This window comes from Myotis davidii, unplaced genomic scaffold, assembly GCF_000327345.1.
Source record: "Myotis davidii unplaced genomic scaffold, ASM32734v1 scaffold73, whole genome shotgun sequence".
NCBI lineage: Eukaryota > Metazoa > Chordata > Mammalia > Chiroptera > Vespertilionidae > Myotis > Myotis davidii.
Window position 1 is genome coordinate 2,373,275 of NW_006286675.1, and position 27,576 is coordinate 2,400,850.

Sequence of the window (27,576 nt, forward strand, 5' to 3'; positions counted from 1 at the left end):
TCATGCCAATACATAATTATTCATAGTGCTATTTGAGGCCCACACAAAGAATATTGCACAGACTCCATCTATGTCCAATATGTGCTTACATCTGGTGGGTTTTGTTTGTTTTTTTGTTAGAATCTTTTGGTGGTTTTAAAATATGTTCACAAATTACTTGATGCTCCTCCCTTTGAAAAGTGGAGAATAGCCGAAACCGGTTTGGCTCAGTGGATAGAGCATCGGCCTGCGGACTGAAAGATCCCAGGTTCGATTCCAGTCAAGGGCATATACCTCAGTTGCAAGTTCAATCCTCGGCCCTGGTCAGGGTGTGTGCAGGCGGCAACCCAATTGATGTGTCTCTGTCACATCGATGTTTCTCTCTGTGTGTCTCTCTCCCTCCTTTCCACTTTCTCTAAAAAAAAGAAAAGAAAAAAATCAATGGAAAAATATTCTCGGGTGAGCATTAATAACAAAAAAATACATAAAACTGAAATCACTGTACTATTACAAAAAAAAAGTGGAGAATAACTTACTGTCCCTTAAAAATGGCCAAGACTTAGTGATTCATGTCTAAGAAATAGAATGTGGCAGAAGGGATGCACTGTGATGGCATGTGCTCTCTCAAGATTCTAGCCTTTGGAATCAAGGCATCACATTTTTAGGAAGCCCAAGTTACACAGCGAGGACACATGAGGATATTCAGACTATAGCCGCCATAAGTCCTCAGTCAACAACTAGAATCAACCATTAGACACAAGCCTTCAGATGACTCAGCCCAGCCTCAAGTCTGAACTGAATATGCTCCAAGGCATGGGGGAGCGGGGACAGCATTTTGCTGAGCCTTGCCTGAATTCTGGACCCATATACATTGTGATCATAAGTGATTTTTACCATTTTTAAGCCATTGTGTTTTGGGGTAGTTTGTTACCCAGCAATAGATAACTAATACAAAGTCTAAGAACAAAGTAATGGTTGTTAGTTCAAATGCTAACTCTAGTCAACCAATAATTGTCTGGAGAAAGTTACATCAGGCTGAGCAAGGAAGAGAGGATGAAATTAAACCAGTGACATTTATCATGAGTGTGGAAGTGGGAAATGATAGCACTTGTGTCTTTTATTTGGCAATCCGGGTCTAAGGCAACTGATTGCAGATGGAGGCGGGGACGGACATTCAAAGAGGGAATGGGCAGATAGAGGAGGTAGCAGAAAAAGCACTGGACTTAGAGATAAGACACAAAGATTCAAATCTCAGCTACTTACCAGCTGTAGGAACTGGGATCTTTAGGTCGTTTAACTTCTCTGGGCCTTGGTTTCCTCATCGGCAAAACCAGGAATAGTGTAAGGGTTAAATTAAATGAGGTCATTATACAAATATCTGACAAAAGGTTCTCAACAAATGGGAGTGTGGTGGGAGTCCTGGCTGAACCTAAGTAAACTCTGGGTGTGTGGATGAATTTTAGGTGGATTTGACTTTCAAAAACAGCATTAAGTTCCAGCATTCAAGACCTTCCTAAAGCTTTAGTTCCCAAAGTGCTTTCTGTGGAATACTAGGTCTGTGGAAAGTAGGATGCTGTAGTATGTTCTGAAAATATTGGTTATGTGAGTTCTTACTAGGTGTTACAGAGGTAAAAATAATTTTGTGTGTGTGTGTTTTGTTTTGTTTTCTGGCTAGCATTTTTCTTTCAGAAAAAACTTTCTGCCCTGAAAGTTTCTTGTTTACCACCAAGTTGTGGGGTGATGAGTTATGCAGCAATAGCTAACTGATACAATTTGAATTTCTCTCAAGTCATTGAGGTGCCTGTGCTGGGTCCATGCTACAAAGAAATACTGAAGTAACACAATGTAGTTAAAGGCCTTTCATTGAGTTCCTCTTCACTTCTTTTCCTAATACATAGATCAAGCCCACACTCCACGCCCAGAGAGTGATTATAGTAATCTCATACTCCTTTCCAAATAAACAAAAATAGAAAAAAAAAGGAAGTGTAAGAAAAAAATAAAATAAAAACAGAGAGCTCTCTTTATGTGAAAGCAAGGAATTGTTTGTACAGGAAAATGTGTGCTGAAACCCAGTAATTTTTTCCTTTGCTTTTACAGCACATTAGGTTCTTCTTCCAAGATTTATTGTCATGAAAAATATTAACTGTGGCAGGCTGAGTTTCCATTAAAGACAGAAGGCGAGGGTCATTTACCTACAGCTAAATTCTTCTTCAATAACAGACCTCATGAACAAAAGGAACTTGCTGCAAGGAGAATATGACAAATTGTTACCATAGCTGTCATTTTTATTCAGACACAAATGGCTCTTGACCAGAAAATCATATTAGCTCAAAACATGATATCAAACCCACTGCTAATACCAGGAACTGTTTCTTGCATGTGGGGTATTCTCTATTGAAATCAGCAACCATGATGATAGGGAAAAAATATCCGAGCTTCCTGACTTATTATCGCTCTTGACAGGATGACTTAGCATGTTTCAATTTTACAGAATAACAAAATGCTATCATAAATTAAACCCTGAAAGTAAAATTATAGTCTACATTTTAAAAGCAATACCACCAATAAAATTCTGCAGTAGCATGTGGGGTTCAATGATGACAATCCTTTTCAGAAGAAAGTGTCTCACAGGAAAAAGAATACAGATGGTATCTTGTGGCTCCTTCACAGCAGGTCACGTTGCATTCCTTACTCTCTTTCAAATGCTATCGACAGAGCACCCTCTCAGCCTTTCCTTCCTCTCCATTTCTCATATTTCTTGGCCCGTTCGCTTTGTTGATTTCAATCACTTGGCCCCTTCTAATTCCTCCTTTCCTTCGACCTTAGTCCTCTCTTTTCTGCCTTACCTGATACACAAAGAGTCTAACTGCTCCTCACATGACAGCCCTGCATTTCTCTGGTGTCAGCACAAAGAGAGAATTCTCTCTCAGACAGGGTCCAGTTACCCTGCTATTTCCCATGTCTTTCTTTTCTCAAAGATACAAGTCTCTCTGGCCCTGTTTCTGTCTTACCAAGGCATCCCATCCGTGATAACAGAGTGAGTATATTTGGTGTTCAGACAGAGTGAAAATATACTTAACCATTAGCAACTTTTAAGCAGCTCTTTCAAATATTTCCCTAGAGTGGTAACAGATGTAGCTTTTAACATATGGAAGTGGACATTAAATTGAAATCAACAATTACTGGCATCTACGCCTGCCACACCTCATGCTGGGCATAGAGATTCACAGAAGGCTTAGGCTCTGCCATGAAGGTGAAAACTTCACAGAAATTATAAAGAAAAGCAAAGAAAAACAGTCAACCGTTTTGTTTTTGTTTTGTTGTTAATCCTCACCGGGTATATTTTTCCATTGATTTTTAGAGAGAGTGGAAGGGAGGGGAAGAGACAGAGAGACAGTGAGAGAGACACATCGATTGGTTGCCTCCTGTACCACCTCAGCCCGGGGTCAAGCCTGCAACTGAGGTACACAGGCCAATGCTCCATCCACTAAGCCAAACCTGCCAGGGTTAGAGTCAACCATTTTGAAATCAGACAACCAATGGGTCTGGGCTGTCACTACTTGAGCCAATTAAGCAGAGTCAGTGTTGAGTCATATATGAGCGTTTATTCCTATAGTGCTGGCAGTGTAGGAGAGCAGCAGGTCATCCATGAAAATCTGCTCTGCACACCCTCATAAGCCAGCTGCTTATATGGGGTAAAAGGACAAAATTACAAGGGGAAGTAGGCAAAAGGAATAAAAATGGGTAAGTGGTTACAGATTGCAGGCAATGCAGGCTGGGGGTTTGCAAAGGGCAGTGGAGGAGCCTCCAGTATCACAAGATTATTCATCTTTCCATGACAACAGGCAGCTCTTAACTCACTGGGGCGTACAACTCCCAGCCAGATCAGAATATGCTTTCTTTAATCAGAACAAAACAATCACAATTAACAGAGTATGATTAATATTTCTTATAACTATCGCTAGTCTCTACTGTTCTATTTCTGCCCCTAACAGTTTGATGGAAAACCTAGTAAATATCAGCTGAGTATCACTAATTGGAAAGAAATTATCAGATACTATTGAGCTTCTGTTTCCACATTTTTAATATGGGTATAATGATATCCTATATAATAAAAGCCCAGCAACCGAATGGCGGAACAACCAGAACGACCGGTCGACCAGTCGCTATGATGCACACTGACCACCAGAGGGCAAATGCCCAATGCAGGAGCTGCCCCCTTTTGGTCAGTGTGCTACCACAGTGGGAGCACCACTTGGCTGACTGGGATGAGTGGCTGCTGCCACTGCAAACCTCAGGCCAACGGGCAGGAACCCAGGCTGCGATCCTTGCCTCCTCGCCCCAGGCTCCTCCTCCTCACTCCCTGCTACCTCCTCTGGATGCCCACAGGCCGAGCAACACCACTGCTGGGTTCGCAGAGCTGACCCCGGAGGCTGGGAGGCAGATTCGTGGCCGCTGTGGGACTGAAGCCTACTCCATCGCCTCTCAGTGCTATTCTCCTTGGGCCCAACCCGATCAGGAACCCCTGGAGAGGCAAGTGCTCTGGCTCCACAGAAGATGCGGGACCAGGGAGCAGCCGCTCAGAGGGTGGGTCCACAGCCGTTTGGCAGACCAGGATGAGTGGCACTCCCATAGCAGGCCAATCCCCACAGGCTATGCCCCCACCAGTGCACAAATCCCGTGCACCAGGCCTCTAGTTAATAATAATATTAGTACTTGTTTCACAGGATGCTTATGCATCAAATTAGAATATGATTTAATGTATCTTGCAACTGTGCAATTGAATTTCAGTTACATTCAATGAGTATTTATTCAGCACCTACCTTGGGCCAGGTCCTGTGCTAGAGAGACTGATAATAAAAAGGAATCTAAGGGAGTAGAGAGACATGTAAAAATATATAATACAAGGTGATTATGTGCTGTAATAGAGATAAAGATAACATACCAGGATTTAGAGAAAGAGATGAAATTATCCAACCAGGGGTATGGAGAGTAGGGGGGAAAAGGAAAAGGGCATCAAAGGATGCTATAGAAACAGAATAGATAATAATAACTATCTCTCATTAAGCCCCTTCTATGTACTAGTCACTGTTAGGTACTTTATAGACAATATTCTTTTTTTTTATTAATCCTCACCTGAGGATATTTTTTCCATTTATTTTTAGAGAGAGTGGAAGAGGAAGAGACAGAGAGAAACACTGATCGATTGGTTGCCTCCCACATGCCCCCATGACCAGGGCCGGGAGCCTGCAACCAAGGTACATGCCCTTGACCAGAATCTAATCCGGGACGCTTCAGTCTGCAAGCCGACACTCTATCCACTGAGCCAAACTGGCTAGGGTGACGATATTCTTAGTAAGTAGTAAAGACTAGATAGAGGGTTCCCCTTCTTGAAAACATTGTATACCGTTAACTTACAGAGTTTGGCCATATAGTGGCTATCAAGTCTATTAGCCTGGAGGGACTAATAGCTGATTGCCCAGATAGAAGGGGGGGGGGGGAGCACTGAAGTAAAAGTGAAAAGTGATGGGTCTTCATCCTGCTCTGTTGCTATGTAGCGCTAGGTATATCCCTTAGCTTGCTAGTCTTCAGTTTCCTCATCTACAAAATGAAGATTTAATACCAACTGAGGTTTTGGGGATAATGGATATGCAAAAGGCTTTCAAGTTGGTGAGTGGCTGGAGGCTGGGCTCATGTGGGATAGTAGGGCAGATACTTTTTGTTAGTTAATGTTCAATGTTGCCCTGTAGGAAAGTGGGGTCCCTTGCTTGCAATCTATTGTTCGTGTGTGTGCGTGCTCATGTGTGTGTGTGAATGTGTGTGTATAGAATTGCCTTAAGTCCCTGACTTTTAAATATTAGCTAATTTTTAATGGAAAATATTAGACCCTTCCAGAGCAAGGACAGTGGGCCAGGTACAGAAACTCACCATCAAGATTTTTAAATGCTTTGCAAGTGACTCTAATTTGCAGCTCTGGGATTTCACTTGGGCCTGGAAACAAGGGAGGAAAGAAACTGGTAACTGTAGATGTCTCTAGGGAAAAGCACCAGGGAACAAGAAGATTGGGAGAGTCTCACTTTCTTAAATTCTCTTTTACGGTGGGCACTTCCTACAGGTCTTCCTTACCTTCCAGCAGATTAGCATTCCAATCACTTACCACAGAGCACAGTGCTCAGGGACCAACGCAATTCAATGCTCTTCGGGACTTTCTTGGGGGGAAGCTTATTTTTAAAAGAATTATAAAGGTAGAGAAGGAGGGAGGGAGAGATGAGAAGAAGGGAGCTGGGTAGAATGTGAACACATAAGAAAAAGGACAGCTATGTTCTAAGCAAAAGAAACAGTGTGGACAAAGAATGGAGGTGAATTCTGTAAGGGATGTTTACAAATTATGAAAAGCCAGTTTACCTAGAGCATGGTCCCTACAGCTTTGGAGCTCAAATCTTACTGGGTTGTTTGGAAAATCAAATGAAATCATACATACAAATTATAAGGCATAGTGGTTCCTGCATAGAAGGAATGCATAGAATAAATGCTAGTTTCCTTCTATAGGGTACCAGATAAGTCACCCCCAGATATGTCTCTTTTGAATATGGATCGTTTTGAGCTAAAGGCAACTGAGAACCAGCAAAGGCAAGAAAAGCTCTTTACCTACCCCTGACTGCCTAAATAGAGAGTATAAATTTCCTCATTTGCAAAAGTAGTTTACATTTATAAAGGAAATTTTCATTTATAAAGGTGCCTCTGAATCAGGAAGAGAGATGACTTTTATCATCTGAGAGGCTCTTACCTGCATAACCAGACAACCCATATTTACCGTTTATTTCCTCCCCTTATACCTTCCCATAATGTGCTTCCCCAACGCAGAAGCCCCAAACCCTTTTTCCTTTGCCTGGCACAGGATGGTATGTAAACCTCAAGAATCTGGCTACCTACTTGAGTCTTATTTCTTTGTGAAACTCCCATGTCTACCCATGCAATTTAAACTTTTTTCTTTTGTTAATCTATCATCAGTTTGATTCGAGGGCCCAGACAGTGAATCTAGGAGGATAGAGGGAAAACGGTGTATCCTCCCCTGCACCTCCCTCCTACAGACCATGAGACAAACTCAAGTGCCTTTATGTGATCCACTCAGTCAATATTTTCCAGGAGGGGATGCAGGTCCAATGTTCCAGATATTCCAGTTTTAAAGAGAAACAATGTTAGCAACTGAATTCCTAATCCTGGGTAGAGCAAATAAATATAACCCACCCAGGGGTTGCCCATTTGCAACTTCTGTTACAGACCAACTCCAAGAAGGCGGGGCATTCAGATAGCTGCTAGTTTTAAGCACCCTCCGAGGCATTATGCAGGAAGACTAAGAGACCTCTAGTAAAATCCTTATTTTACTCCAGCTCAGACTCAAATCAATCAGCCTAACTCTCTTCACGCTCCAATGAAACAGCAACCTGGTGTGACAGGATCATTATCACCAGAGGAAGGGACAATCTCACCACGGGTCATCAGTTTGCATTATATAAATGAATCTAGGGCTCCATATGAGGAAACAATGAAAAAGCACTCAACAGGGCAGTGAGGTACAAGCAGTGCAGGAACCAAATTGTGCTGATGGGACTTAAAGGGCCAATCATAAATACACAGGGAAATTCAGTCAGCACTTTCAGGTGATATTTTCCCAATGGCTGTGGCTTTCATGCTTCCTTTGTCTCTGACTCATTCTTTCTGGTTCAATCTATTTTGTTTACAGATTTAATATCTGGCACTATCCCTCCAAAGAGCTCATAATTTTCCTCTGTCTTCTCTTCCCCCTCCTGCTTCAGAGCAGGGCAGATGGGAAACCAATAATAAACGATGACACACGTACAAAAAGATACGGATACATATGTTGCTTCAGTTTGGGGCCCCAATGAAGTTGGCCTAACAGACACAAGATTGGAGGTGCCTTGTCCCTACCAGAAGAGGCTAAGTATTGTTGATGGACATACACCCTGTTTATAAAACGCAGTATTTATAATTCTGTGTTACACTTCCCCCCTTTACTTTGTTTCTTTTATTTTGCCACTTAAGGGGAATTGGGCATTTGTGAGTCAGAAATGACCCTAACAGACCTGAGTCATCTAGAAGTCCAACTCTGAAAAGACCAACATCCAACAGTTTTCTTACCTGTTGGAAAGGTCTGGTGACAGTGAAATTGGTACCCAGACACATTCCTTGATGTGTATGGGACACAAGAGCCTTATGGAAGATGTTGAATACAGCCCACAATTGGGATATATTATACCAGCCTGTATGATAGACAGGCGAGCTCCTTTAAAAAGGCTGGACTATTAGAAGAGACAACAGGGCCAAGAAAAAAATCACCATAAATGAAGGAGTTTGGTAGGATGGATGACTTAGTCAGCTCAGGCTGCCATAACAAAATACCATAGCTAAAAAATGTATTTTTATTATATTTCATGAGAACAAAATGAGTTTTTTGGGGGGAAATGACTTTCTTGGAATCTGAGCTTGGTGGTACCCCATATGTGTGGATGCAATAGCCTCTAAATTGCCAAATGCAGTGGGAACTTTCCAGCACATATAGTATCTGGCATCTGACATGGTTGACAATGCCTTCCTTGAAATTCTGTCCCCCCTTAACATCCTTTCCCTCCAAATCCCTCTGGCCACTGTTGGTATGTCATGGCTGAGCCTGGTGCAGTGGAAAGGCAGCAAGGAGAGAACATATAGACATGTGCCTATGGAACAGCAAGAAATTGCCATAAGTGGTAGCAACAAACCCTTCCCCAACCCGAAGAGCAGTGAGTGGCAGATCAGACTTGAGAGGGACTGTGCTAAGCACTGAATTTTGGTCACATGCCCATAAGGAGCAGAAGAAATTCCAGAGTCTATCACTCACTTTCATTCTCATTTCCTGTGCCTGCTGCAGTGCTTGCCTGCAGAGTTGGAAGTAAGCTAAAATGAAAACCACCTTGAAGTTGTCCAACCGGTCATTCTTGCCAGGCTTTGAACCTGGATTAGTATATTACAGGCTGGCCTAGCTCACTACTCCTCAATCTTCTCAGTGACCTCCTCTTCCTTGTCCTGCTCTGAACTGTTGTGGTTCGACAGGGGTCCCTGCTTGGTCTTTTTCTCACTGTTCACTCTCTATGCAATCTTTAAAAACCACCCAATTTTAACAATTGCTCATATACTGATGATCTCTAATTCTATATCTGGTGACCACACCTGAACTTCAGACTCATGTACCACAGCTTAGTACATACCCCTCAAACTCCACATGTCCAAACTGAATTGATTCTCTCCCAACACAATCCAGTCCTCTTACTTTCTTTTCCTTGATCAACTGGACCTCCATTCACTTCACTGAACAAGCCAGAAAACCAAAATTCTATCATCAGAGTTGGCTCTGAGTTTCTTTAAATGTATATTTAAAGATACTATAGGGATATAAATGAATCATGTTGGCTCTTTTAAAAAATCAATTTTATTATTGACTTGAAGGTATGGTATGTGTTTATAGTTCTCATAGGACTACTGAATATGTCTTCAATCATTTTTCCCTTCTCTACCCAAACTGCCAATCCTTGGTTCCCACTTGCATTGTGCTTTTGCCTGAACCACTTCAAAAACCTCTCATCCAATCTCCCTCATTCGTGTTCTTCTAACCACTGCTGCAAAAATGATCTTTTTGTTTCAAGTATATTTAAATACCTTTTTTTTAGTCCAGAAGTAATATGTGTTTATTGTAGACATTTGAGAAATGCCCACCTGTATATATAAAAGGCTAAGCGACCATCCAACTGTCCGACCATCCGACTGGCTGGTAGGTATGACGCACACTGGCTACCAAGGGGCAGACACTCAATGCAGGAGCTGCCAAGCTGCGATGACTTGGCAGCAGTGGTTCTCAGGTGACAGACCCCGAACCACAGAGTAGGGAGCCCAATTTCTCACGGGGCTGTGCAATTCCACCTTCAGTCATGGGTTATGTTGTTCCTGGGGCATTGTTGGCCCCGAATCTGGTATACTGCCAAGCTGCAGTGACTGCAGACACCCTTTGAGCCCCGGTGCCACCCCAGGTGTGGCCAGCCGGGTAGGGGGCATGGGAGGTTGGCTCCAGGGCATGTCCAGCCCGTTTCACCCAGTCCCACCCTTCTGGCCACCTTCTAATTAATTTCCTTACAATGTGCATGAATCCATGCACTGGGCCACTAGTAATACTATAAAAAGATAATCTCTATTAACATGGTATAATATAAACTTCCAGCTATTTTCTTTTCTTTTCTTTTTAATATATTTTGTTGATTTTTTACAGAGAGGAAGGGAGAGGGAGAGAGAATTAGAAATAATGATGAGAGAGAAACAGCAATCAGCTGCCTCCTGCACACCCCCCACTGGGAATGTGCCCATAACCAAGGTACATGCCCTTGATCAGAATTGAACCTGGGACCCTTCAGTCCACAGGCTGACACTCTATCCACTGAGCCAAACCAGTTAGGGCCTAATATACACCAAATATATTAAAATATGCTGTAATAAATATCTTTGCACATGCATCTTTGTTCATAACATAATTATTTCTTTAGGAGTGGAATTCGTGGGTCAACAGAGATACATATTTTTAAATTTTGAACCTGTTGCCTAATAGTCCCTGGAAAGTTTCAGCTATTTATTATACCTGTGTTAGTAAAACGATCATTTTAATGTAGAAATCAAATTATTACTCAACAACTTGGAGGACAGTTGTAGTTTGAAGAACACAAGACCAGAGAAAGCTCATAAGGATGTCATAGTCATTTAGGCCAGCATGTTTCCAAGTACAGTTCTGGCCCACTAGTCTTCCTAACAAACCATGGAAAGATCCAAATATGCGAGTTCTTTCTTCAACTCTTAGAGAAAATGCCATTCAAGACCAGGGACCTTCATCTATATATATAAAAGGCTAAGTGACCGTCCGACTATCCGACCAGTAGCTATGACATGCACTGACCACCAGGGGGCAGACGCTCAACACAGCAGCTGCCGAGCTTCAGTGACTTGGCAGCAGTGGTTCTCGGGTGACGCACCCCGGAACCAGAGAGGAGGGAACCCGATTCTGAGGTGCATCACCCAAGAACCACCCGCTCGCAATCCAGGACCCCTTGGGGGATGTCAGAGAGGCAGTTTCAGCCCTATCTCTGCAGGCCAGGCCGAGGGACCCCACCTGCTGGAAGGATCCCCGCTCACTCCGCAGACATCCTTCAATCTGCAGCGGCCCAGGTGTGGCCGGCCGGGGAGGGACAATGGGAGGTTGGCTCTAGGGTGTGTCTGGCCTGTCTTGCCCAGGCCCGCCCTGCCGGCCACCTTCTAATTAATTTCCCCTCAATGTGCACAAATCAGTGTACAAGGGCACTAGTTTTTATATATGACTAAGTATTTAAAAGCTTCCTTCATTAATTATTAATATTAAAATTTATATTCCCCCCCCCCCCCCGAAGAAATAAATACAGAACTGACAATTATTGAAAACTTTGGCTGCCACAGAAAGTTTGGCAATGATGCAAATTTCCTGCTGCACATGTGACAACATAGATTGCTGGAATTTCCATAATTTTCAAAAAGGATGTTGTTGTTTTTTTACAGAGTTTCTTGAGTTTCAAATATAGCCCTTCTGGTTTGTGCTATTTTTGTTTTTGATTACTTTGTTCATGCATAAGCATTATGATGCTGCCATTTTAGATTACTATTTTGCTCCTAATTCTTTGTTATCAAATTCTTTTCTTACCAGAAGTGGAATGGATGGGGGTATATCTGGTGTGTTGCGGAGTCCTTTATGCCAATTAAGTTAATATGTCTGAGAATCAATGGTCTGAATCCTTCAAAATCTCCCTATCCTGAATCTAGGTTGCTTTACTAGGTTGGTTAACTAGTAAAGAGGCCTGGTAAATCATTACCTATACAATAATCAGATGTTTGGAGGAAGGGGGGAAAAACAGAGTGCCAAAAGCAATTTTGAAAAAAGGTGACAGGAGACTCACAAACTCACCCTTTCTTCTCCCAACACTCAGGTTTTAAAACATTGGTCTTATGTGGCAGAAGAATATAAGCAGGGATATATGTTATATGACTAAATAACAGGACTAGGTTGAACATTAGCAGGGCCAAGAAGCCTAAGCTACCTATTAGCCTAATCCAGTGGTCGGCAAACTGAGGCTCACAAAATACCACATGCAGGCGCGCATGTACAGTGCAATTGAAACTTCGTGGCCCATGAGCAGAAGTTGGTATTTTGTGGAAGAGCCACACTCAAGGGGCCAAAGAGCCGCATGTGGCTTGCGAGACGCAGTTTGCCGACCACTGGCCTAATCTATCTATATATATAAAAGCCTAAGTGACTGAATGACTGACCGACCAATTGACTGGTCGCTATGATGCACACTAACCACCAGGGGGCAGATTCTCAATGCAAGAGCTGCCCCGATGGTCAGTGCGCTCCCACAGTGGGAGTGCCACTCAGCTGCCCTACAGGCACCAGACGCCAGGCTCAAAGCTGGCAAGCACAGCTGTGGCAGCCCAATCCTCTCCCTCCTCCCCAGCAGCGCTACCTGCTACCCAAGCAATGGTGGCAGCAGGTACAGCGAGGCACCACAGCTCAGGCACCCAGGCTCAGGCTTCTCCCCGGCCACCTGCCACTTTGTGCACTACTACATCCCTCCGGGGATGTCAGATTGACAGTTTCAGCACAATCCTCACAGGCCACACCTCAGGGGATGTCCAACTGCTGGGGTTCAGGCCGAAACTGGCAGTCTGACATCCCCTGAGGGGTCCCAGATTACAAGAGGACGCAGGCCAGGCTGAGGGACCCTGCACCAAGCCTCTAGTTGAATCATAGAAAGGCAACCCTAGCTGGTTTGGTTGAGTGGATGGAGCATTGGCCTATGAACTGAAAGGTCCCAGGTTCAATTCCAGTCAAGGGCACATGCCCGGGTTGCGGGCTCAGTCCCCAGTAGGGAGCATGCAGGAGGCAGCTATGGGTCAGCAATAAAACCCCGAGGGGACTGCCTGCTCAGTGTGTGTGGTTAAGAGACCCTGTGTTGGCTGCACAACCTTCTGCAAAAGTGAAGATACTTGCCTTGCAAAAAAATTTTTTTAAGGCTGTGTTGCCTGACCAGTGTGGCTCTGTGGTTGAGCATCAAGCCATGAACCAGGAAGTCACTGGTTTGATTCTCAGTCAAGGCACATGCCCTGGTTGTGGGCTTGGTCCCCAGTGGGGGTGGTGTGCAGGAGGCAGCCAATCAATGATATCAATGATTCTCTCTCATCATTGGATGTTTCAATTTCTCTGTCCCTCTCCCTTCCGAACTTCCTAAAAATTAAAAAAAAAACATTTTTTTTTAAAAAAGGCTGTGTTAAGAACAGCATCAATACTGATTTATGCTCAGGCCAAGCTACCCAGCCTTTGGCCTGCAGATTCATGAAACACTTCTGATTTGAATCTGAAAGGCTAGCCAAAAAGAGAAGACATCTTCCTACATGAGTGACTACCCAAGGAAACTGAGACATCTGGATAATTGTTTCTGGTGATAGGGCCAAAGCTCCTTATTTTCCGATCTAGCCCTGGGAAGTCACGATTTTAAACATAAGGGATTTACCTTGAAAAACAGCTTAGGAGAGAATATGGGAATCTGGTTTCCACCAATCCAGCTTGCTTTTCAACAGGAATTTCATAATGTTACCAGCTTGAGAAAGAACTGGCCCACTGTGTCACAGTACATTCCCATCCCCTTACAGAGAAAAAGGGGAAGAGAAAATTGGCTAAATCAGTTCTACTTACTCTGCTCACATTTCTACTGCCAAGAACAGCATGGCCACTCACCAAAAGGAACTAGAAACACCCACATGCTCCGAAACATGAACACTCAGGCATTTGATTATCACTCAATAAGCTTGCTATTTTCCATAACCTCGGCCCTAGTTAAAATATTCAGTAGCGCCAGAATTGGACTCAACCTCAATGACAGAATTTTATGCGAACACCTAAGTCAGCTACAAATCACAGTTAAATTTCATCCAGTTCCAAAATCTTTTCCTGCACATCCACTGAGGTAAGACAAAACAACACCTAAGAGTGTCCCTGGCCCTAATTGGTTTGGCTCAGCGGATGGAGCGTCGGCCTGTGGACTCAAGGGTCCCAGGTTCGACTCCGGTCAAGGGCATGTACCTTGGTTGCGGGCACATCCCCAGTAGGGAGTGTGCAGGAGGCAGCTGATCGATGTTTCTCTCTCATCGATGTTTTAACTCTCTATCCCTCTCCCTTCCTCTCTGTAAAAAATCAATAAAATATATTTTTTTTTAAAAAAGAGTGTCCCTGGAAGGCCACAAGTAAAGGTAGGAGAGAAAATGCAATGACAAAAAGAAATAAAGAAAAGAAGAATGAGGAGGAGGAGGAAGAGTAGGGGAGAGAGAGGAAGAAGAAAGAGACAATGACTGGAAAAGAAAGGGAGAAAGACTAAACGTAATAAAATACTTTAAAGATAAATATGAATGCCCTAGCTGGTTTGGCTCAGTGGATAGAACATTGGCCTGCGGACTGAAGGGTCCTGGGTTCGATTCGGGTCAAGGGCACATGTGCAGGTTGGGGGCTAGTTCCCCAGCGGGGCTGGGGGAGGTTGGGGGGACGAAGGAGGCAGCCGATCAATGATTCTCTCTCATCGTTGATGTTTCTATTCTCTTTTCCTCTCCCTTCCTCTCTGAAATCAATAAAAATAAATTTTAAAAGATAAATATGATCTCATTTAATACAGTGTTGCACTGTCATAGATTACATTTATTGAGCAACATCTACTTTATGCCAGACATGTTCTAAGTGCTTTTGCATGCATTATTTAATTCATTCAACACACATTCATTGCATATCTTCTGTGTGCCAGGCACTGTTCTAAGCAAAGAATGTTCCTTAGAGAATAGATGAGACATCTCTTCCTTCCGGGTGCTTAAAATTCAGTAGGAAAGATCTTATTTAATCATCACAATAAGGAGAAGAGATAGGAAAGGTATGGTGAGAAGGGAAAGGATATATATATATATATGTATATATATATATACATAGACAGAAAAAAAGAGGATTTAGGAAAGAGAACATAAAAGAAGTGAAAATTAAAGTGTCATTCTCTGGGCTATGGAATGCTAGGTTAAAAGGCTAAGTCTTTGTTGAGGCCTCAGATCCTCCAATATAAAGGCTTTGTAAGTCCCACCATAACCAAGTTACCGAAAAGTCTGAATTGTAAATGTTTGAAGAAATATGCTTCTATATCATTTCAAATGTATATGGCAATTTGAAATGTTAACAAAATATTGTTGAGTTGATATCCAGCAATATTCTCTTTTAATAAAAAGACAAGACACATTTGTAAAATCTGCTCATATAATAAGCCTCATTTCTCCCAGCCTATTCCAGTGAAAAGGGGGGAGATATCAGTGATCTAAGAAAAGATGATCCATGTATTTAGCTGAATCCCTCACCAGCACCAATTATAATACCATTTATTGAGTGCTTTCTATTTGCTGCACAACAAACTATCTCAAAACTTGGTATTTTAACAGTAATTCTTTTTTTCTTTTTTTTGTGTCTGATTCTGTGGGTTCTGGTCTTGCTAGGCTCCCTCCTGCAGCTGCATTCAGATGATGATTTCAGCTAGATCACTGGCTCCCTGCTGCCTTTTTCTCCATATGGTCTCTTACCATGTAAGAGTCTAGGCCGGTGATGGCGAACTTATGATACCTGTGTCAGAGGTGACACGTGAACTCATTTTTTGGTTGATTTTTCTTTATTAAATGTCACTTAAATATATAAAATAAATATCAAAAATATAAGTCTTTGTTTTACTATGGTTGCAAATATCAAAAAATTTCTATATGTGACACGGCACCAGAGTTAAGTTAGGGTTTTTCAAAATGCTGACACACCGAGCTCAAAAGGTTCGCCATCACTGGTCTAGGCTGGGCTTCTTTATACTGGCACTAGTGGTCCAAGAGATCAAAAATGGAAGTTGCCAGGCCACTTTAGACCTAGGCTTGGAACTGGCCAACGAAACATTTGCCACATTAATGAATTGTCAAAGGAAGCCATAAGCCCAGCCCAGATTCTAGGGGAAAGAGATCCCACCTCTTGTACTTACTTAGAAAGGATGAGAAAAACTGTTGGCAAGCACCTGGCACATCTCATTTGCCAGACACTATACATAATCTCAATGAATCTTCACAGCAACTTAACAGTCTCCATTTTATCCCTGTTTTACAATGAAGGAAATGTCATTCCTAAAATGTTAAATAACCTGCAAGTAGGACCAGATCTTAATCACCTTCAAGTTCCCATTCACAACCATCCTCAATATGAAGGTCCGTGGAGTTAAAAGTTGTTGAACCTCCTATTCCCTCTTCCTGAAGGAAACAGGAAAGCATAGTACTATAATTAAGAGCTCAGAGCCTGGGGTCAAACCACCCTGTTCCAATCTTGGCTCAAATCTTATTAGCTCTGTGACTTTGGGCTAGTAGCTTCAAGTTCATCATCTGTAGAACAGGGCTCATAATATTTACGCCACAGGACTTAGGAAATAATGCAGGTAAGGCACTGCCTGGATAGAGTATATGCTCCATAAATGTTAATTATGTATCCTAATTATGTATACATAATTATGTACCTTCAATCAAGCAGTACTGCAGTCCCAAGACCATGGTTTCCAGGGCTGTTGCTAACCAACCGTCCTGAGTCTATGTGACTTAATCATCACTGTCCCTGCTGACCTTGCTTCTGGTTCTGCTTTGCTTCTGGACCCATGCTACTGCTGCACTGACCACTACTCAGGGTCCTGCCTCACAGTCGTCTCTCTTTGCTCGTTTGTTGCCCTTCCTGCTTCCTTCTGGAGTTGCTACTTGTTGCTAGAGATCTGGTAGCTGTCCATGTTCACCTACAACATCCTCCCTTTGTCAGTGCTCTGTTAATTCTTCTGATTACACAAAGGGAGAGCAACTCTGAGAGACTAATCCCATGAACACCTTGTTTTGTCTGTTTACAAGGGGGAGGAGGGAATGGACGTTTCCCTGTTTCAGGACGTTGTCTAGATGTCTCTTGTACTATTCAATTCATTTTTGGTTGTCTGTGCTTTGGAAGAACTACGGTGTTTCAGAATGAGTAACCACTAGGTGGCAGGGATGTTTCACTCCTCAGCTCACTTCCTTCTCCCTGCCGTAGTAATCTGTTACATTCAAGATAACAGTTCCTTTCAAAATGAGTAAGTTGCTTTTAAATCAACTATCCACATGAAGTTCAAGGTGGACAATAAATTTCAAGGTGGACAATAAATTTCATTTACATCCTCTTGAAAATTTGTTGTGATGTCACCAATTCCATGGGAGAGCTCTCACAGGAGTTATATTACTAAAGCAGTTTTATAACCTTTGGCTTGAAAGGGCATGGGAAAAGTAAATAAACCTCAGCTTGTTTAGGGCATGGCCAAAGCTGATTGTTCTCCCTTCTAGTTGTTAACTCCCAATAGGCCAAAGGTTGATTGAGTTAAGAGTTCATGGACACTTAGGCTATCATTTCTTTAATAGGACTGTAGACACATCTCTCATTTCCCCAGTGAGGTCCCAAAAGGTTTTCTTGGAAGGGATGGAATTTCAGTAGCTTCTTGAGTGAGAAGATGTAGAAGCATCCCTTGTTTCAATTACATCCCCACAGAAATCCAACCTGCCAAGTGGAATGCTCTTTTAACAATATAGATTGGGAGGTACGAAGAAGGGAGGAAAGGTAAAAGAATGGCCAGGAGTGCTGATAAAACCCTCATCTTAAAGTGTGTGTGTGTGTGTGTGTGTGTGTGTGTGTCTGGAGGGGTGGTCAAGAGATGCTGTCCAGAGCTGACAGAACTAGAAAATGTTTAATATATTTTATCAGGAGGAATAAATTATACTGGGTTATAACTTTAATGGGAGAAGGGAAGGAGAAATAGGATGATGGGGATGTTATAGGCTAAATCTCAAGTACCATAGAGAGTATTTAAATAATCCCTAAAATTAGAAGAGCAAGACATAGCACTACAAGCATGTTATTTAGAGACAGGGAGGAAATCCCCACGTGAACGAAAGGCAGAAGTGGTTAATAATCCTTACCTCTATAGAAGAGCACAGGAAGAGGGAGGGCTGGGGAATGGCTGTACTGTTGGACTTTCTAACCATGACTTTGTTTTACCCTTAAGAATAGGCAAGGATAAAAAGTGGTTAGGGTAAAATAGATTATCTAAGTTTATGGGAACAACTACCACTGAGTCATTCCTCATTTGTATCACTGTAGCTGACAGGAATTATCAAATTCAATTCCTTGCTTGTTTATATAACACTACTTCCAATTAAAAACAAATTAGGGCCTGGCTGGCGTGGCTCAGTGATTGAGCATTGACCTGTGAACCAGGAGGTTGAGGTTCAATTACCGGTCAGGGCATATGCCTGGGTTGTGGGCTCAATCTCCAGTGTGGGGCGTGCAGGGGGCAGCCGATCAATGATTCTGTCTCCTCATTGATGTTTCTATTTCTCTCTCCCTCTCCCTTCCTCTCTGAAATCAATTAAAATATATATTAAAAATAAATTAATTAATAAATTATGCCCTGGCTGGATAGCTCAGTTCGTTACAGTGTCATCCCAATACCGCCCCCCCCTCAATCAATAAATAAAATTTTTTAAAAATTAGCCCTGGCCAGTGTTTCTTAGTAGTCAGAGCATCAGCCTGGGCACGGAAGGGTGGCAGGTTCAATTCCTGGTCAAGAGCATATACCTGGGCTGCATGTTCCATCTCTGACCCTAGTGGTAAGGGCACCTGTGGGAAGCAACCAATTAATGTGTCTCTCTCACACTGACATTTCTCTCTCCCTCTCCTTCCCTCCCTCCTTTCCACTCTGTCTAAAAAAGAAACAATCGTTTTTTTTCCACGTCGGCAACGGAGTCTGAAGCCGCCACAGGATCCAGAGCTGTCGTATCCCCTCCTTTTCCACTTCCCGTTGCAACCAATAAAGGCCAAGGCCGTGGTACCGTTAAAAAATAATAATAATAAAAAAATAATAAAAAAGAAACAATCAAAAAAATATCCTCTGGTGAGGATTTTTTAAAAATTAAATAGAAATTAGAGGCTTCAATTTCTACATGTATATGTTACTTATCCAAAACTGGCATTTTCAAGCAAGGATCCACTTCAGTCAATATTTTCACAGCATATCATCAGGTGTTTTCTGGTATAAGCTAAAGTACCATTAACCTGCAACAAACCAGAACTCTAAAGAGCAAATGTGTCCATTTTTACTTCCTTTGTAACACTTTAGTCCGGGTTCTTGAGTGTGCATCACCCAGCAGAATAGAGCACTCTAGATGAGCGGTCGCGGACCGGTGGTCCATGGACCACTGGTGGTCTGTGAGGTCCGAAAGGTTGACAACCGCTGCCAGATCAGCAAATCTGCTGGGGCTGCCCCTCAAGCTCCCTGTTCTTTACCTGCTTTTCAAACCTACATCCAACCAACCACCAATGGCGGGTCATCTTTCAAAATACACCAGAATTTAACAATTCTCACCACACCCCAATACCCTAGTTTGAGGCATTATCATCTCTCATTTGGACCATTGAAATAGTCTGGTAACTGTTTCCATTTCTGCCCACTACCATTCTCCACACAGTAGCAGCCAGAGTGATTCTTTATAAAAATAACTCATAGTGATCACTTGTAGAACAGTGGCCTATATGGTGTACCCACCTCATCTTATCTTCTACCTCTCCCTCATTCACCGCTCCCCAGCCACACTGGCCTCCTGGCTCTTCCTAGCCACTGTTGAACATGTTCCTGCCCACGGCCTAGAATACTCTTCACCTACATCATTTCCCTCAGGCTCTGCTTTGTCACCTTAAAAAGGTGTCTTTCCTAACCACCTGACATACAATAGGCATTCTCCTTCATCTCTTCAGCACTATCTTCTCATCTTGCTAAGTTTTTCACCATCATACTGAACATCACAGGAATGTTATGTGTATATTTTCTATATTGCCTGTTTTTCCTCCCCACTAGAACATAAGCTCTAGGTAGGAGGTCAGAGATTTAGAAACTTTTTTTTCACTGCTGTATCCCCAGTGCCTAAAAGAGTGCCTGGCATATAATAGATGATCAATAAAATCTTTTTAAAAAATTTATTGTTGCCTGGCCAGCGTGGCTACGTGGTTGAGTGTCAACCTATTAACCAGGAGGTCACGGTTCAATTCCTGGACACGGCACATCCCCGGGCTGCAGGCTCAATCCCTGGTGTGGGGCATGCAGGAGGCAGCTGATTAATGATTCTCTCTCAGCATCGATGTTTCTATCTCTCTCTCCCTCTCCCTTCCTCTCTGAAATCAATAAAAAAAATTTTTTTTTTAAATTACTGTTGACACTATTACAGATGTCCTTCATTTTCCCACCTCTTCCTTTACCAACCTCTACCCAGCCCCAGCCCCACTCCCTCTGGCCATCACCACACTTTTGTCTGTATTCATGGGCTATGCATATATGTTCTTTGGCTAATCTTTTCACCTTTCACTCAGGTCCCTCCTACTACTCTCCTCCCCCTGACCACTGTCAGTCTGTTCCATGTATCCAAGCCTCTGGTTCTATTTTGTTCATCAGTTTATTTTATTCATTAGATTCCATACATAAGTGAGATCATATGGTATTTATCTTTTTCTGTTTGGCTTATTTTGCTTAGCATAATAATCTTCAGATCCATCCATGCCGCCCTTTTACAGCTTCATAGTATTCCATTGTGTAAATATACCACTACTTTTTTATCCAGCTGCAACCGGTTTGGCTCAGCGGATAGTGCATCGGCCTGCGGACTGAAGGGTCCCAGGTTCGATTCCGGCCATATCCACTCATCTACTGATGGGCACTTGGGCTGTTTCCAGAGGTAACCAATAAATTTTGCTAAGTAACAGCTCTAATGTTATTTAATAGGGTACAGGAGGCAGCCAATCCATGTCTCTCTCTCACTGATGTTTCTCTCTATCTTTTTTCCTTTCTCTCTCTCTAAAAATCAATAAAGAAACATATTAAAATAACACTAAATCAGCTGAAGAGAATCTTGAAGATTCTCGTTTTAATCCCTCTTATTTTGTCAAGAAGGTCTCATTTAGTGCACTGGGCCTCCAACATCCCCCGAGGGGTCCTAGATTGCAAAAGGGCGCAGGCCAAGCCCAGGGATTCATGCACCAGGCTCTAGTATGCATGTAAGATCTTTGATTAATTTCTTCCTGCCCTCCTGCCCCTTCCCTCTGAGATTCGTCTGTTCCACATTTCCATGCCTGTGCATTGAACATCTACCCCCTGGTGGTCAGTGCACATCATAGCTACCGGTCAGTTGGCCAGTCACTTATGCTTATATATATGTGTGTGTGTGTATATATATATATATATATATACACACACACACACATACATACACTAGAGGCCTGGCGCACAAATTTGTGCACAAGAGGGGTCTGGCCGGCCCACCCTGATAGGGGCCTATTGGGGCAGAGCCAGCAGCGGGGAAGGGACACAGGAGGTTGGCTGGCCGATCCCAACCCCAATTAGGGTGGGGGATGCCAATTGGGGGCAGGGCCAGCTGGGGGGAGGGGCCGCAGGAGGTTGGGCGTGGCTGATAGGGGCCCTGATCAGGCGGTTGTCTGCCACAGTGTGCATCATAGCCACCGGTCGTTCTGGTCATTCTGGTTGTTCTGGTCACTTGGCTTTTATATATATATAGATAACATTCCATTGCATGGATAGATCACATTTGCTTATGGATATTTAAGTTGTTTCCACTTTGGGGCTATTATAAAAATACTGTTAGACACATTCCTGTGCAAGTATTTGCTTGAACATCTATTTTCAATTCTCTTGGGTATACACACCTGAGTAGAAATGTTGGTTCATATGGCACTCCATGTTTAACTTTTTGAGAAAGGCCAATCTGTTTTCCAAAGTGGCTTTACAATTTTTAAAAGCATTCCCACCAACAATGCATAAATGTTCCGTCACTCCACATGCTCACTGGAACTTGGAAATGCACGTTTTTCAAAAAATTTAGCCACTCAAACAGGTATTTCATTGTGGTTTTAATTTGCATTTTTCTAATGGCTAGTGATGTTGACTATCTTTTCATGTGATTATTTCATGTGATTATGTGTGTATTTTTTGGAGAAATATTTAAGCCTTCATTCATTTTTAAATTGGGTTATCTTTCTGTTATTGAGTTTTAAGGGTTCCTTCTAAAATAACTTAAGTTAAAAATATGTTTTTAAAAGTATATTAAATAATAGCACAATTGGGCAAAGATAGTGAAGGTGATATAGTAGTACCCCTTTTCTACAGAGGATATGTCCCAAGACCCCAGTATTTGCCTGAAACCACAGAGAGCACCAAATCCTACATATACTATGCATTTTCCTATGCATATATACCTATGATAAAGTTTAATTTTTCAATTAGGCATAGAAAGAGGTTAGCAATAAACAATAATAAAACATAACAATATGCCCTGGCTGGTGTGCATCGGTGCGTCCTCCCATGCACCAAGAGGCCATCGGTTCCATTCCAGGTCAGGGCACATACCAGGGTTGCAAGCTTGCTCCCCAGTAGCTCCCGGAGGGTGCAGGAGACAAAAGATCAATGTATCTCTCTCTCCCTTTCTCTAAAATCAATAAAAACATATTTTAAAAAACATATAACAATATACTAAAATAAAAGTTATGTGAATGTGGTCTCTCTCAAAATGTCTCATGATGGTATGTAGTGTGTGGATATCTTCGACAAAGGAATGATTCATATCCTGGGCAAGTCGGGGCAGGAGAGCACAAGTTGCTACTCAGAAAAGGGTGGAACTTAAAACTTATTATTATTTATTTCTGTAATTTTCCATATAATGTTGTCAGGCCAGCGTTGGCCCAGGATGACTAAAACAGTGGAAAACAAAACCACGAGTAAGTGTGTGGGTGTAGGAGGAGGGACGGGCGGAGGAAGACTACTGCATACAACTCAGGGACTTACTTGAGCAACACCAACTCATATTCAGAGCAAGAATTCTGGTCACATCATCTAAATTCAAACCCCAGCTCTGCCTGGAAAGTGCTGTGCCTGACATTTTAGTCAAGATATTTAATAAGCTCTCTGAGACTAAGTGTCTCCCGCTTGAAAACGGGAACGGCCGCGTCAGGTAGTTGTTGGAACAAATGAAATGACGGCTGGGAGCACTTACTCAATGCTTGGGACGGATAAGCCCTCTAGAAATGCTAGCAGTACGTGACGCGACGCGGCCCGCAGTTCTACAGGTTCAGCGGGCAGGCCATGCTGTCCCCAATTGCAAGAAGGGAACACCCCGTGTTGGCAGCCACCGGGCACAGACCTTTATGCGCATGTGCCTCTTTCCACAACCTTGCGCCGGCGCCCGCCCCTCGCTCGGAGCCGCGGTGACGGCGCCGCCTGACTTCCGCTTCCGGGTTTGTCGAGAGTCGGCTTCCGGCGGCGTGACCTGAGCACGTTGAATCGGCTGCGTGCCGGAATCGGAAAGGTCTGCGCTGCGGGCCGGTAAACGGGCGGCGGGTGGGAGTGGCTGGGGTGTGAAATCGCTAACCCTTGCGAGGGAGGGGCGGCCTGGGTCTTGATCCTTGGGGTGGTGCCGCGCCGGACTTCGGCCTGGTGTCATTGTGGAGCCCTTCTCGCTGTCTCTCCCTGTCCTTGACCGCCTCTCGCGATTCCTGTAACGAGGGCCCAGCGGGTGGGTGTCCGGAGACGCGGTTTTCATTCTAGCCCGAGCCACTAATGGGCCCCCTGACCTTGGGCAGGATATGTCCTTTTACGGACTTGGGTCTCATTTATTTATTTAATCAATCAGCTTTTTAAAATATATATATTTTTTATTGATTTCAGAGAGCAAGGGAGAGAATCCTTGATCAGCTGCCTCCTGAACGATGGATCGTGGGTCGAGCAGCAACCAGGGCATATGTCGTGACCTCCCGGTTCTTAGGTTGGCGCTCAACCGCAGAGCCGCCACTGGCCGTGCTAGCCTGCTCCTTTAGAAGCTGGAGGTCTTATTCACAGTGATTGTGAGCTCATTAAGGGCAGGAATTGACTTTTATTAGTGTTAGACACTGTCGCTTGACTCTGGTTATGGAACAAGGACACTAGGTACTCAGTGCCTATTTCTAGGTTGCAAAACCTTAAAAAATCTGTTGAGAGCTATTGATCTCCATTTCCCACCTCTCTAACCCCAACCCCACCCATGCTCAGGTACTGGGAATTTGGCTTACTATTTCAGATATTTCACAGATCTCTCATTGATGCCCAGTCATGGGTTCCGGAGCCTGGTCAGTAATAGGCACTAAAATATGTGTAGTCAGTGAAGTTCAGTTTATCATTTTTAAATGCATGAATCACTATCTCCTTCACAAGAGGAAGATAGATATCCTATTAGCAAGTTTTAATTATGGGCCTGTAAGTACGCTATTCTCAATTAAGTCTCCCAACAACTCTAGAGGAAGATATTTAATTCCCATTTTGCAGATGAGGAAATTGAGGCATAGGAAAATAAACTTTTGTTTTTATGTCATTCAGCCTATGAATGGTGAGGACAAGAAGTCAAATCTATGTCTAAATTCCAGTTCCCATGATCTTAACCGCTATCTAAAAAAGGCCAAGATGCAGAAATGTATTTGAATGTGCTCTAGTAGCCTCTGTTTTTAGAGTGTTAACTGTTATAGTTATGAGGTGGCTATTATCAACATAGATGATCCGAAACCAAACATTGTGTGCTGTGAAAATTCTTTTATTTGTCTTTCTTCTTTTTCCCCCATAGTATCTATATTGCTTATTTAATAATATATTTTACATCTATGCCCATGTTATTCAACCCTTTTATCTTTAGTGAATACTGATTCAGGCATTGTTGACTGAATATGGCTATATCAGTTGTGTTGCCTTGTTCTTCTAGCCCTCCAAAATAGACGTTTTTATTTATAGTTGATATATGAGGTGATAATGTTTGGAGATTATTTTTTTTCTTTTCTGTACTGCTTTTGAAGGGACTGTATCAAGAATTTTGGAAGCATTGCCAACATGTCTGATGTTCAAGAAGCCACTAACCAACTTTTGCATGTGAACCTTCATGAGAACCAGAGATATATACATGTGACAGAAAGTGTCCCCAGAAGTGAGTCCGAGCATCTCCGAGTCACTATTGGAGCCACTGTACCTACTGGTTTTGAGCAAGTAGCTGCAGATGAAGTGAGAGAGAAATTGAGATCATCATGCAAAATCAGCAAAGATCGGGGCAAGATATATTTTGACATTTCAGTGGAAAGTCTGGCTCAGGTTTGAATGAAGCAATATTTAAAATAGTTTTCTAAATAGATCATTTTATGGGTATTTCCTGTTGTATTTTGTATTGGGTACTGATTTTTAAGATTGACTGGTAGGTTTGTTACATTTTTAGAAGTGATACTAATATTTCCTGAGGATGAATTCACCAGGAGAATTTCATGTATGTACCTGAAGAAATTCTGGATATCTGCTATACATCTTTGAATTGACTTTAGCATCTAGCTGAGGTTTAGATTTTGGGGGTGAAGCATAAAAGGAGAGATTTTTTTTTAATCTGTATTAAAAAAATACTTGTTCAAAAGTAATTAGGAATCACTGCAGGTGAAAAGTGAAGGTCAGCACACTGCCATCCCACTAGAATAAAACAGCTAAGCTATATCTCATTACCACTTAAGCAACATGAGGACAGGGATTGCCTTTTTTATTTTTATTTTTTAAGTCTCCCAAGCTGTTAGTGTCTAGCACAGCCGTGGGCAAACTACGGCCCGCGGGCCGGATCCGGCCCGTTTGAAATGAATAAAACTAAAAATAAAAAAAAAGACCGTACCCTTTTATGTAATGATGTTTACTTTGAATTTATATTAGTTCACACAAACACTCCATCCATGCTTTTGTTCCGGCCCTCCGGTCCAGTTTAAGAACCTATTGTGGCCCTCGAGTCAAAAAGTTTGCCCACCCCTGTCTAGCATATAGTAGAAATCCCACCCCCCCAAGTGTGTGGGATGAATTGGTAAGCAGGTATTTTCCACTCAGTATTTTAGTTAATAACCTCAGTAGCTTTGTGAAGATAGGCATGATTATCTTCATTAGTCATTTGGCTTAGTAATACGTAATCTGCCCAGGGTTGCTCAGCTAGTAATCATAGAGCTGGAGCTCAAGCCCTATGCTCTTAACCCCAATATACAGTGTACCCCAGAGAGCTATGAGGGAAATATGATAAAGCTTTTCTTGACTGTCTGTATTTCCCTTCTCCCCCAAACCTGTGTTGCTCACATAACACACTAAGCTTCTATTCTTTCATCTGTCCTTCCTTTTCTCTAGAGGAATAGAAAATGTTAGATAACCAAAAAGATGGGAGACTGGGTAAATGGAAAAAAATTTAAATACAAATTATAGGCACAGTAGACCGTCCCCTGCCTCAAGTCCATGGAGAGACATTCCAAAACCCCCAGAATCCTAATAGTGTGTGTATATATATATACACTATGTTTTTTCCTATATATTCATACTTATGACAAAGTTTAATTTATGAATTAGGTGATTTCATGGATATAAGATTGATTTTTGCCATATATCTTAGCAACCTCAGCATACAGTTTTTTTCTTTCCTTATTCAGTCAGGAACTTTCACCTTTTCACTTAAAGGAAACATTTTACTGCTTCTCTTGGGCATATTCAAATTGCTAGCATCACCACTCTAACACTTTTGGGCCATTCTTAAGTAAAATAATGGATACTTGAACACAAGCACTATGATACCATGACATGGCACTAAGTGACTAATGGGTGGTTAGCGTATACACTCTGGATACACTGGACAAAGGGGATGATTCATTTTTTAGATGGGACAGCATGAGATTTCATCAAGCTACTCAGAACAGTGTGTAATTTAAAACTCAAGAATCCTTTATTTCTAGAAATTTCCATGTAATATTTTCAGACAGTGGTTGACCACAGATAACTGAAACCACAGATGAGAAGGGATTGCTCTATTAGGTGCTTTAAAGTCTTTGTACATAATTTTTATATTTAAATGTCAATAGTTTGTGTGATTCAAAAGCTTTCTCAGAAATTTGTTTCTAACATTATTTTTCTCACCAGGTTCATCGTCTGAGATCAGTTGATAATTTATTTGTGGTTGTTCAGGAGCTTAAAGATTTCCAGTTCAAAGAAACAAAGGTGAGCTATCCCAACCAAACATGGTAGCTGATTTTCAGCCATCATCCCCCAAAAGATTATTTCTGCGTTTCATGTTCTATCCTTTAGCATTACTGCTGCTTTTATCATATAGAATACTGGGAAAGTTTTTACAAGAAAATTCAGAGATTTGTTGACAGTCCATCCCAAAAGTTGTTTATTGATTTGAGGAAGAATCATTGGTTGATTCTTGTATTTACCCTGACTGGGGATCAAACCCTCAATTTAGGCGAATTGGGATGGCATTCTAACCAACTGAGTTGTTTGGCCAGGGCCCAAA

The 27,576-nt window shown here is 42.4% G+C and overlaps 1 protein-coding gene across 3 annotated transcripts in view; it reads left to right on the forward strand.

Annotated features, from left to right (window-relative positions):
* The first annotated feature begins 23,506 nt into the window (after positions 1-23,506).
* The window catches only part of THUMPD3 (THUMP domain containing 3), a 31,782-nt gene continuing 27,712 nt past the window's right edge, over positions 23,507-27,576 (forward strand). Inside the window, exons 1-3 of one of the 3 annotated variants that reach the window (XM_006758221.2) lie at positions 23,507-23,571; positions 25,082-25,370; positions 27,201-27,278. In XM_006758221.2, the coding sequence (XP_006758284.1) occupies positions 25,116-25,370; positions 27,201-27,278 (333 nt within the window). In that variant the 5' untranslated portion in view covers positions 23,507-23,571; positions 25,082-25,115. Of the gene's footprint in view, positions 23,589-23,625; positions 23,779-25,081; positions 25,371-27,200; positions 27,279-27,576 lie in introns of those variants that run through there. The other 2 variants (XM_006758223.2, XM_006758222.2) reach the window with 2 other exon arrangements.